The sequence below is a fragment of the Acanthaster planci genome, linkage group LG08 (assembly GCF_054643075.1).
Source record: "Acanthaster planci isolate LZ-2023a linkage group LG08, COTS_SCS, whole genome shotgun sequence".
Taxonomy (NCBI): domain Eukaryota; kingdom Metazoa; phylum Echinodermata; class Asteroidea; order Valvatida; family Acanthasteridae; genus Acanthaster; species Acanthaster planci.
The window spans coordinates 13,664,119-13,677,680 of NC_141784.1; the positions used below are offsets into that span (position 1 = coordinate 13,664,119).

General features: G+C 40.4%; 1 protein-coding gene across 3 annotated transcripts in view; it reads left to right on the forward strand.

Moving 5' to 3' along the window:
- The first annotated feature begins 1,645 nt into the window (after positions 1-1,645).
- Positions 1,646-13,562, forward strand: part of LOC110977345 (enhancer of polycomb homolog 1-like) — a 30,380-nt gene continuing 18,463 nt past the window's right edge. For all 3 annotated transcript variants that reach the window (XM_022231373.2, XM_087140567.1, XM_022231374.2), the window contains exon 1: positions 1,646-2,031. In XM_022231373.2, coding sequence (XP_022087065.2) covers positions 1,879-2,031 — 153 coding nt within the window. In that variant the 5' untranslated portion in view covers positions 1,646-1,878. The remainder of the gene's footprint in view (positions 2,032-13,562) is intronic.

Below are 13,562 nucleotides of genomic sequence, written 5' to 3' on the forward strand. Positions count from 1 at the left end.
GGGTTTTCATTCAACATTTCCTGAAAAGTTTAAACCACGAGCGTCACCAGGTATTCTGGAACTATCTATGGGATTCTTTGTGTGACTTTATACTTTGTAATCTTTAAAACTGGTGATTTCATATTTCTGTGCGCTCCAGATGGCCTGAAATTAAACCACGGATAAGAGTGTTGCAACTGTCTTTTTGTTTGCTTTGAGAATTTACAAGTTTGTTATCAATTTATTTCCTGCAATTTATAAGAGAAGAAACAGAGAAATTTAAAGCAAATGCGTCAAATTTAAGATTAGTTTTGTTTTCTAACAGCTTTGAGTTCTTACTTGAGTTGATAAGACTAGTGGAATGTCTAGATTTTTAGTTGCCGTGTGGGGGGAAAAGTCGGGGCATTGTCTCCAAATGCGATTGTCATTGTTATCGGTAAAAGAAACACCCGGATCCCCAGAGGAAGCTGTTAGAGTCGTTTCATTTCCTTTACAAATGACATTTCACCGGGGCAGGAGATTCTGCCCTTATCCCTCTGGATATGCCGTTGGGACTCGCATTTATTAACTCGAGTAAAGACTACAAAATGTTAAGTCGGGTATACTTGCATTTTTTTTCATGAAGAGGCACATTTGGGCTAAACAGCCATCTTAGTGATTGACTTTAGGGCGCAGTGACGTTCTGTATTGTTCATTACGAAATACGAATGTAGCTTGCATCTTACTGGTGAGAATATTGCGGTTTGACAACAATGAAGCACTAATTTTATCATAATTAAGGCCTAAACTTGGCACGTAAACATGAACGAATCCTCTTGGAGCAAAAACTAATCAGACACGACTGTGGGGGCCACCCCCCCCAAGAAAAAAAAAGTGTACAGTATATTTTGTAAAAACGAACTTGAAAAATATATATTTCGTAAAACAGATTTGGAAAAAAATCTATGAATTTATGCCATGCTGTTTTATAATACCTTTGGCGCCACAAATGAAGTACTAATTCACGTTCTGTGATTGAACCTGAAAAAGTTTTGTACACGTACGTACTATCAGGACGTACCAAGAATTTACAAGGAGGGGTGAACATTTACAAACAGGGCGTCCCAAGTGGAGGTGAGCCCGGAAATATTTGTAGTGATACATCTTTCTTCAAAGTTATTAAAGGACTTGTTCAGAGCCAGAGAGGCAGCAGCGGAGGAAAAGCACCCATGTATATAAAAGGGGGATTGCGCCGGGTGCCCCCCCTTTATCAGTTACCAGACCTTTCCCGAGAAATAGTTTTATGCGAAATTGTTCAATCAGTAAAATTCTGACGCGATAAAAATGCCCTATAATCCAGGACCTGAAGTTTACTGACGTAAAAAGTTTAGAACCCCTGAAAAGGAAAATCAGACTGTACACCAAATTATGCGATTGCACGGCAAAGTTGGGTTCCAGATCGTGCTCAAGGCGCCTATCCCCGAAAAACTGAAAACAAGTCTATATTTCATTTATCTCTTTAGCTTTACAATAATTTCAATTATTTTAATGTAATCCAGTTTTCCCCGAATCGCTGTAATTCACGCTGCGCTGGCGCGGGCATAGCCCACCCTTCGTAGTACATAGTGCACTATATCAATGAACGAAAACAAAAGGATGCGCGCGCATACAGGAGGAGCCCTTGCAAAGCATCATGGGACGGATACTCAATCCGCCATGATGTCGCGGCGATTCGGTGAAAATATGAATTTGTGTGTTCGTTTCATGGTTTCTACCGATTTTGAGAATTAAAAAACCGCATGACAACCCACAACGACATTCACGATCGCACGTCGGATAGGTATTTCGTGCTACCGATCCCTATTTGGGCTGTATTTTAAGGGATCGCACGTTGGGTCACCAGCGAGGCTATCGGCCAAAATGAGCAAGTTATCGTTTCGTGCTCGGGCGCTCGATGCCTCGAAACCCATGCCCGTGTACATGACAGAAGAATTACCGGATTTGCCGGATTTTTCGGCCATCAACCGTGCAGTGCCCCAGATGCCAACGGGGATGGAGAAAGAAGAGGAATCGGTAAGATTCACAACGACAGCGCAGTCGTAAATATTTTTTGAATATTTAATGAGGTATGCTGGCGGCCATCTTGATTTGATCAATTTGGCGCGCTCGATAATGTGCTGCTGAAAACATGGCTATTTGTGCCGCCGGAATAAAATATTTGTGTGAATTTAGTGCACGATAATTATTTTGAGATATTGCTTGCATGTTTGAGTTAATAATCGTCTAAATCGGAGGTAAAAATTAATAGCCAAAATTTGGTCACGTGACCCGGCCTTGATTCGTCGGCCATTTTGTTTTGCTGCAATTCTTTTCTCCAGTGATGATATGAATATTCAATGTTAAATGCTCATTGCATTTGTCTTTACTGATTTGAAATCATTTTTCAGTTATCCTGAATCTGTGTTTTTACATACGTAAACTGTTTTAGGAGATTTTATGACAGTCAAAAAGGTTTACTGGAATGCACATGTTACCGTGTAGGCCTAGCTAGGCCCTGTAGCTATGCAAAATTGTATGGTGTCATGGAAGTGCTGTGGGCCCGGGCAATGATCGTCCGTGAATAATGGCGTAATTATGTTTGAACATGCGCATAAGTATTTAGGTTTTTGTAACCTGAAACCACGCGGGAAGATATAATTTGTCTGCGATGTGATGTCACTATGTAAATACACGTAGACTGTTTCCTCGCGAAAAAAATGAACTTCGAACGACAATTTTGGCATTCACAAACCGGATTTTTTTCAGAGACTCTGTTACCTTTTTGTCGTAGTCAGAGACTTGATGTAATTTTTCAATGTTGTCACTAACGAGCTAAATTTTTTGCTCGGAAAGTTAGACTGATCTCGTTTGCCTATTTTGGGCTCAGAAGATCAAGTTCAGCTGCAATTGAATAGGGACTTACCTGTAGATTGTAGAATAGGCACATTCACGTACATGTAAGTTTCACCTGTTTCATGATGAGCCAATATCTCATTTATTTAGAAGCTTCAAAACATGAAGTGCTCAATTGGAACTACCTGTTCAAGATTCAGTGTCATTCCTAAATGCCTATTCTAATAGCGTTTTAGTTGTCTTTTCCCTGCTTTTTTGTCATTTTCAAAATTCTAACTGCGCCTCTGCATAAATGCAGCTGCAGTTGCCCATGAAAAAAAGAAACATTTTTTTGGAAATAAATACAGCCATACAAGAGAACAAATTATAAAATAATGTCCTAATCTGCTGTAACTTCATGATGACTATTAAAAACCAGCAGACTTTATTTCCAAAGGTAATGAGGGGACTTAGTCTTAAGCTAAATTGAGTTATTTGATGAGTTATTGATAATGAATCAGTAAAGTTTTCTTGTGTTTGTAGTCAATTCTAATTCTAGGAAACTTTAAGAATGAAACTGAGTACAGGCTTGTTGCTCAACTGCAGTCAAGGAGACTCAAAGAGGACTTAAACCATAAAAATTTGCATAATAAAGAAAAAAAGTGATACTTTATCCGAGTTTTGTTGAAGAAAGTATGACTTGGGGGTTGTCAGTGGATGCTGCTATTAAATTCCTTTTTGAAATACCATCATTTTTTCAACTTTTATGGTCTCACTTTAGTAAAGCCACTGCATGCAAAATAATTTGATGGCACGTGTTGGGAATATTGACATCTAAATGTTCACTATTTTCTAGTCAAACATTAATTGGCAATAGCTTTAAAACATTAAATAAAACTTTTCAGCCAAATAAAAATGTTGTTCATCACTGAGTGCTTCATCAAATTTTGCACAAAGCTTGAATTCTTTCTTGCAATCATCAGAAGCATCTTTGGAGGTCCAAATCATTCACTCGGGCATCTCGGCATCTGTTATTGTTCCTCTGGAAAAGATACAAAAACAAGAACACTCAATCAAGAGGTTATGACAAATACGGATTGGCACGTTTCTCATTGCAGGATTTACTTATCGTTTCATGTGTTGGAATCAATTCAATTCAAAACAAATCAGAGTAAATTTTCCTTACGATTGCTGTGTTTGACGTAAGGAAATGCTGCCCTTATCAACTGTCTCTGCAGATAGTCATTGGAATAACTTCTTGTCAAAGAAATTTTAATAATCACCTGTCAGCCCCACAGTGGTAAATACAGGTGTCAACTGATGTGCATGACGTATTATTGGATGCTCAGCACACACATTAAACATGTTAAAAAATATTTGCTGACAAAAATCATTTAGGCCTAAGCTAGTTTACCTTTTCCCCAATCGTTGGCTGCCACAACAATTAGTAAAATGTGGCCTGGAGCTGACAGTGAAATGCAGCAAGGCCATCGACAGAGCGGGCATTACGGACAGTCAATGGAGCCCTACGCTCGACTCAATGGCAGCTTACCACAAGCTGCGGTCGGGCCAGTGCTTTCGCGACCGGGGCCGGTGTCAGCTTTCTTCCCACGGAAAAGACGACTTGGCTGGGCATGGTAGCCGTGGCATGATCTTGACGTTTCTTATCTCCGATGAAAACAAATAAGCCCAAAGTCTCATATTTTCATGAAACAACCAGCATTTGCTCCAAACAGGGAGTTCTTTAACTATGCAAGACACTGTTCACATTGTGTCATGTGCAATTTGAGGTCGAAATGTCGCCAAAATCATGATATTCATTGGTGAATTTTCCTGGCTAAAGAAAAATTTAGCTGTCTGCCCATGATGAAAACAATGGAGAATACACCCTCGTTCACCAAATAAAAGAACTTAGAGTTTTGTAGTAAATCCTGTTTCAAATATAATCTTCGTATTTTCAGAAATATACCAAGATAAATTATGTTTTTATTTAAAAATGTGTCAAAAATTTGAATTTCTATAAATTTACTTTGCAAAGGAATATTTTAACCTTAACCGCCAAGCATATTGTTTGGCTTACACAACACAGTACTGCAAAATACTAAGTAATAGTCTGAGCCTGAAGGACCTAGCGCTACAGATTACTACTGCTGGCTAGGTTACTTCCATTGTTACTTGTACAGAGAGCAATAAAGCCATGCATTCATAGTGCCACAGCACTGTATGGTACATTGTCTTATCTATTGTATCTTATGGCTTCACTGAACAATAAAGTCATGTCCTCTTACAAGTGACAGTACAACATTTTACTACAAGTAGTAATTTGTAGTATAATGTAGGGTAAGGGTTAATCATTTAACCCTCCTTTGGTTTACTTTTACAGCACTAATATGCACAAGTGCCCACAGTCACTCTTGTGCATGTATTTTCTACATGGAACACAAACATGCACAGGTTCAGTGTGTACACAGTTGGTTGCCAGCACAAACTGACATAGGGTCTTTTGTGCAGTCCTCTTCACTGTATTTGGCTTACTGCACAATGATGCACATGAAACAGTGAAGCACAGTTGTTGGGCAGCACAAAAGTGCAATCTGGTATTCCTGTGAGGGAGAGTTGGTGCAGTGCACAACATGACACAGCTGTGCTTCTTTGACATGTTTGAGGTGTTTACCAAGTGACCCAAAGAGTGACTTCAGCATAGGAGAGTTAAAAATATTTATCGTTTTGATGAAGCGATCTAAGCAACTGGGGTGACTAGAAACTGTAAGCTATGCCATCACTGGAAGGAGACGATGTAATTGGAGAGTTGTCTGAGTTTATCCCCGTGGGATTAAAAAATTAATATTCATAAGCAATAATGAGGGGCGCCGATCGTGGGGCCTACATGTATGGTTTAGGTCAGGTCAGGTACACCGTTCTCAAGGTCGCAGGTTGTTCCATTTTTTGCACATTTGATGTAAAGGTTGAGAGTTTGAGTCAATTCAGATCTCCCCATATACCGCTACACTATTTTTCCCCTTTGAGTTTGTGTGAAAGATGGAATAACCATCAATTGACCAATCAGAGAGAAGAATCAAGAATCATTATCATTATCATTTATCCAACTAAGCTTGAAGTCTCAGTTCCATTCCAGATCTAGAGGAGTCTTCATCAACCTGAGAGTGAAGCCAGTTGATTTTAATTTGAAGCCTGAGTAATTGAATTTTACATACATATGCAACATTTTCAACATGTTGATCATTCAGTAGTCTGGTGTCATGAGTTTACTGCACAGGGACTCTGTGGAGGGAGGGATTAGGTTCCAGATTTTTCTCTTAGCACATATGATGCTACAGAGAGCAGTGCTCTCCACAGCTTAAAATTATAGCAGGGCGGCACACGATACGGGCACGGAGCTCGAAGCCATGACAGCATTCGGTCTGGGGCTCGCTCAAGGGCCCTGGGAAATTTTGGATTCTAGATGCTCTGTGGTGCGATCTGAGTCTGTGTTTGTTTCACTCGAATCTGGATCACAATCAGCGATCTGTCGTTGGGTTACGGACACCAAAAGCCGCCTAATGGATGGTGCAAAACAGCATTATGATCACTGATAGAGATTCAGATCCATGTGAAAAACAGGCCCTGAGGTATTTTCTGGGGACTTTCTTCTGACTCCTTGAATCACATTTGCTCGTGGTAACAATTTGAAGGCAAGATTGTTATCGGGAGGTCATCAAAAGTTGAATTTTTTTTTCCGGGACATTTCCTTTTTTATTGATTCGAACTCACCGTCGAGCGGATGGTTTGGGGGTTACATGTACGTATGGGGCCACAGCGCGAGTGGGTGATGTGCAGTCGCCTCCTTAATTTCGGATTTCAAAAATAATCCATGGTCAAATTCTAGCGACAAAATCCTATAGGCCTAATTCTGGTGAAATAAGGTGAGGAGTCCACCTTGTGCATTGGAAAAACTACAAAATTACTTTCAAAATCTAAGTTTTTATTTGGATTGACAACACTTTTTCTAATTCTGAATCAGTTTCACCAGTTTCGAATAGCTATAATTTTTCTCATAGAAAAAGTTTCCACGTGAAATATCCATATTCAGCCAGAGGCATTGTAGCAAGCTGATTTTCAAATTAAGAATTTCTTGATTTTGAGAAAATTAGTTCATAAATAACAATTTTAGTGAATTAAAAATTAACACTTGCGTAAGTTTTGACTCGATTTTTCAGCTTTACTGAAAAAACTCCAAAAGTCATTTTGGTTAAACATACATTAGATGCAAAAGTTTATCGGATTGTCAAGTAAGAAAAAAGTATTTTGCAGTCACACATACAGAATGATCTACCACCCTGTATTTTTTTTTTCGATTTTTTTTACTCTGATGATTTTTGACAAACTGTTAAAAATGTCAAAGTTCAAACGGAAACTCGAGCTAGCAGAAAGTTCTAAATGTTTTCTGAAAACAGAATTTTGTACAAGAAGCTTACATTTCACTTTTCTAACTGAACTTGTTTGAGAACACAAAAGAAGTAGTTTTAGAAGCAGAAAAAGTTTTATTTCAAGCGATCCAGATCTAGGAAAAATCTGGAACTTCATGTTGGAAATTGGCTATGTTTTCTGAGAAAAACAAAACGCATATGAGGTATTGGTTCTTGATGTGACAAAATGAAAATGCTATGACTGGAAGATTGGTACCAGTCCAGAATTTTGTGCTTACGTACTATACTGCGTCCGGCTTTTATCACACATGCTGCAAAGTGCCATACTGTTGTGCTGAATGTTGATGGCAAACTCATCATGTACATGTACGTTCCTTAACCCTAACCCCCAGGCTACTGCACTAGAAAGCATACTGAACCTCACAAAATCCAGCAGGTACATGTACTTGTCTATGTACTTGTACATGCAGGTTACTGTACCAAACCTGATAAACTCCAACAGAATGAGCCCGTTGGAGTTTGAGTGATATGGTATGGATGGGTCTATGCAGTATAGGATGACTTGCACTGAACAGTACCAAACCTGACAAAATCAAGCATAACCCAACAATTGGTACAGCAAGCCAGACACTGCACACAATGATCCGTGTTTGTCCCAACTCACACAGAATCCAACACCATCTCCCTGGGCCTTTCATCCCAAGTCTCACAAAATTCAACAAGAAATTCCTGAGGTATGGTACCAAACCTGCCAAAGCCTCATAAAACCTGCTGTTGGAGTATGGCAGGTTTTGGGCAGTTAGGGTTAGAGTGCAGTAAACTTTTCTCCATTTAGATAAACTGTGAAGACAGTGGAGAATAGGGAAAATCCAATCGAAAACAGGGTTTGCCCTTAACTTTTTTTCTCACTTGCCAGCCGGACCAGCAGTGATGGCTTTTTACTAGTCTGCCAGCATTTTCACTAGTCCGTGTCTTCCCCCAAATTTCAACATTGTTGTTTGGCAGTAGTGTTTTGTGCTCCAACATCATGCATAACCATGTGCGCTCAGTGCTGACTGTTGCTTAATTGTTGATGACTAATCATAAATGGCCATGGGAATTATGAATTTCCAGAATATTCATGATTATAACTCTACTCAATCAAATTAAACACACAGAAAAAAAAGTGGTTACCTGCTGAAAATGGTTTGTTTTGTTCACAATCCAAGAGACAACAAAAAAAATCCATATCATTATGAACCGTTTATGTACATGTACAGTACATGTAAGTTCTATGCAGTATGTACATGTACACGCACATACGTATGTACGCCCGGCAAAATCTACATACAATGTGGTACATGTTCATTGTCGTCTGTGTCCAGTACCCGTAGCACGTGAACCAAACACGAAATCACAACTGCAACATCGCTGGTGTCAAAACTACCATTGACCAATCAGAAAACCAGTATTGCCTATTCGTAGCACACATAATGCATATTCATGAACTTACATGTACCCCTACGATGCAGTGTATAAAAGCACATGCTGATTTAGATCTTGTACGCAGAACCAACGTCAAATCATAGCGTTGTCAAGACCCGCCATCCGCGGTAGTACAGTAAACGGCCCACAGTTAGGTGCGATTGCACCGCATGGGCATTGCAGAACAGAAGTTTCAGACAGATTACTGCTGCTGCATTCATAGACTTCAGCATTACTTCTGCTGGGCTGGTGCCAGGGACCAAACTAGTCTTGGTTGCAAAAGCTCCTATTTATTTGGTGCAAAAAGCAGCAGCAGCTAGAGGGCATGCATCATGATCAACTATTTGGCCGCTTATTTCGGAAGTACTAGACTGCTGGATTACCCAGACGAGGGCTTTCACTCGAAGTTGGCTCGCGGACCAGCGTTAAGATGGAACAGTGGAAAAAAGGGCAGTGAGAATTTTGGTGTGGCAGCAAAACTTTAGTGGGGCAGTCTAACATTTTAGCAGGGCAGCCTAAAACCCCTTGTGGAGAACACTGGAGAGGGTGGAGTTGGACTGGTTGGTTTCTTCCTGTGCCAATGTATTTTCTTATGTTCCATGTTTTTATTTTTGGAAGTTTTTAATTTCATACACGATGTTGATAGGCCAAAATTTAGCGCTGCTTTGTTCCGGCGGGGTATCAAGCAGTGTTTAGCCAGGGAACTGTACAGGCTGTCACTGTTGGCCCCAAGCAGCTGCAAGGGTCTTATAAGTATTACGGGACAGAACTAAATCAACAGACTGTATGCACATGTAATGTACTGTACAGTAAAGTCTGGGTAAGTCGGCTCTCTCGCTCGGGACTCGAGATCGCCATACCGTACACATACACATACATGCGCAATGTTTAAGTTCGTTCAATAAGGCGACCCCCAAAATGGACAGAGCGCATGCGTATAGCACTGGAGGGGTTACTGGTATTGATGTGCTCAACCACGTGCTGTTACTAAACAGACATCAGTCAAACAGTGTGGGGCTTGTCACTTGACGCTTCTTGGCAACCATGGCGAAGGAAACTGATACTGCAGTGCAATTTTTACACAAAGGATTTCTGTGGTCTTGTAGAAAAGGGACGGAGAGAAAAATGCCGACTTATGATGATGACTTAGAAATGCCGACTTAGAAATGAGGTGAGGGCATCAATACCAGGAGCCCCTCTAGTGACACACATGCACTCTGTCCATTTTGGGGGTTGTAAGGTGAACTTTACTGCTAATGTGTGCGTGGAAATGGCTTTTTCCGTACAGTGCCATGATATGATATATGATAATTTAATGTCCACAATTTCCTTATTGAAATTTGCTTTCCACCAGCATTAGAGTTCTAATTTTAGAGATAATACAAATACATCGTTTTTTTACGTGGCTCTCAAGACATAAATGTACATACAGTGGTGATTTTGGTCGTATTTATTAAATGACGTCATCATGATAATGTCGGATATTGTGATATTTTTTCATGACTGCATGGAATGTTGGATGCATTGTTGAGAAGTCTTGTCAAAAAAAATTACAAACGAACAGGGGATTACTTTTATTTTTTGTAAACTTGACCGGGATGGAGCACAGTATTCGAGCAGAGAGAGAAAGGTTAACACTAATTTTTAGCCAACCAGACGTGTTTTCTCAAGGGAAGCCAAATACACTGGTACCTTCAACTTGGACTGATTTTTGTCCAGTCAAAAAAAACCCCAAAACAAACAAAAGGTCATTGAGTTGTCATTGAAATGTAGAGCAGACATTAATGGCTTCGTTGTAACTCAGTAGAGATCTTTATTTCCCTGAACTTTTCCCACCTGAAACCAACCCACTTGTAGCCATCCAACTCCTCACAAGAACCCCTCAATCTGCAAAGCTACTTAGGTGCAGATAGCCTGTGTAGCTGAAAGCGCCAAAATAAAGCTACATATTTTATGTTTTTCTGTCTTCAATGGCCAGGAAGATGGAACTCTCTAACGATGAGATCTGGAATAAATACCTAAAGACAGGATGGATTGGGCTCAGCAAGAGGCCAGACTTAACCGTAGCTGGAGAAATTATAGCAGGCTACAACCTAAAGGGAAAGTTCATGGAACTGTACGTTACCAAGCAACAAAAAGCATTGAGGGAGAAATGTATTAAATTGAACAAATCACTGCCCCCGTAGCATTCAAGAAATTTTCCTTGATGAATCACTTTTAATTTTTGAGAAAGAGCCATCTCCAAAACAAATGACACATCATCAATAACTGTTGCGGAGGCTTGTCCAAAAAGGCTGAAATCGATGTTTGCACTCGCCCTAGAGTTAATCCCCTAGATGAAGTGGAACTGGGCGAACGGATGCGATATTTGATGAGTTGTGAGTAGAAGCAAAGGGAAATGGAGTATCCCAAACTCAGTTACTTGATTTAATATGACATAAAGAGAAGAAAAAAAGATTGATGTTGGCATGAGGCTGTTTACAGATGAGCCGTTTAATTACTTCCTTCAATAAGGGATGGTGACCATTTAGATCTGGTATGGAAAGAGCCCGACCCTACCCAGTCCGGTCTTGAATCAGGCCGGTATTCAGCCTGCCCTAGTCTGGTACACAGGCTTATCTGACCTGTGCCCTTTGAAGTCATTGAGATGCATCAGTTTATTGCCCCTCACAGAACACCAAGAGCTGAACAAAAGGAGACTTACTAGATTATAGCCGACTAACAAGAATTGGCCGAAACGTTACTCCTGCTGCTGGCTCGAAGTGGATTGTATTGTTTCAACTATTAACTGGTAGACATTTAGGTGTGGTATTTTTCACGTTTAATGCTGCATGCAATAAGGGCACTCCACGAATGGATGAATGGATCGGGCTCTCCACAAATGGATTGGACTTGGTCCGGATTTTTTTTAGCTGGACATGATTTTCGGATGAGTACATTTATGTTCTGCCTGCCAGGTGGACCATCTTACGTCAGCGTGGAACATCGGCAGTTTTCGGACATGTCTTTGCTGGAAGGACAAACCTTTCAATGAAAAAAGGCGTCACGATTTTCAACTTCATTATACCAAACAGGGACAGAATGACTCGTATATACATGTACACAGGTGTATGCGTGTTATACTATGGTAGGAAACGTTTATACATTCTACACATTTGATAACTCAAACCTCATCCGGATTTCGAGCCAACGAAAATTCCTGAGTCTTGTTCACATGTACATGCGCGTGATCAAAACACTAGTACTAGCGCCCACGGTGGCTACTGGAGACATTTTAAGTGGTTGTTTCCCTATATCCAACAACAAATTCTTCTAAAAATCATCAGTTTGCCGAGATTTCATGTTTTTATTATGTGTGTAAAATGTTTTATTCTACTAATTAGTATAACAGAAACCACCAAAACTGTGTACTTTTTGGTGACATTTCTCTCTCGCAAACCGCGGTGCGATACGTACAGTGCTTACTTGATTGGCCAGTGCCGGGCACGGGGTTTTTCTGTTTGATCACATGATCATTTCTTTTCAATCGCTTGAGGGCTAACCATTTGCATTTCAAAACGTTTGAGTATAAAAAAATAAATTTTCTTTGTCTTTTTATTCCTTCACTTTTCCCTTTTTTACCTTTTCAAAAAATTTGAGTGATATTTGGCAACGCAAAACAGCACATTCCCAGCACTGCGCTGGGAACGCATGTCCATTGCGTCTACACATGGGCTGTGACAAGCGATGCTCAAGTGCTTCAGCTGCAATTGGGCAGGCAGCAGAGACCAGGCTTGAGCCGCGCCATGCACAAAGCTTCTTTCGGATTGGCCGCATGGCCACTACAAACATGGGGGTACATTTGGGCTGGGACAACAATCAGGCTTGCATGAAAGGTAGGATCTTTAGGGCAGTGGTCGAGACAAAAATGCTAATCCGCTCAGCAATTTTCACTGCGGTTTTGCATGCGATGACTTGGCGACTCTGTTTCTTGTGCCGCTAGACGACAATAGGTGTTGTGATGTCGCGGCATCAAAGGAGTTTTGATCACAGCAGGTCTGGTCCAAAAGAGGTGTTTTTTTGGGGGGGGGTTTAAGCTGAACATGAACAATTATTGGTGAACCTGACTTTAAAATAGATCCCTTCCCACCAATTACAAACCAACGGAAATTCCCCAATTTCAACGCCCTCTTACGTCCGGTCCTTATATGAACTGGTTCTCAAATTAATTACTTACGTGCAACGTCGGTACCAGTTACCAGGGAGTGCTTTGCCGGGCCACGCCGCGTGCGTACAGCGCAGGGTGACTGGCCACTTACAACCTCTGTTCTCTGCTGTTGCGTCCAACAAGTAGGCGTATTCAAAATCATGGTTTTAATTCATACAAATCATATTTCTTTATATGATTTAAAATTTATTAACAAGTTAAAGGCCGTACATCAAATACTAATCCACTGCGTGTACTGTATCGTACGGTACATGTAGGCCTGCAGTACATGTACATTGCGGTAGTGTATAACAATTCTTGCTGGTGCATGACACCAGACTTGCGCTTTATGAATGGGATAAGTGTCAACACGTATAACACAAGGTTTACCGTAAGACAAGGTTTTTTTGGAGAGTCCTTTCGTGCTCGTATTAAGCGTGTTGGACTGTACATGTATTTTGATGCACCTGACAAACCATAAGTGATGAACAGACCATGTGGTGGGACTTTATATGTGTAACACATATCAAGTTAACAAATAATAGAAAGGTTAGGTTAGGTTTTTCAGAGTATAGACTTTTACAAATGTTTCTATTGTAAAATGTGTCCCAGAGGGGCTTAGCATTAGATTTCACCACAGAGCATCTAAAGTTGAA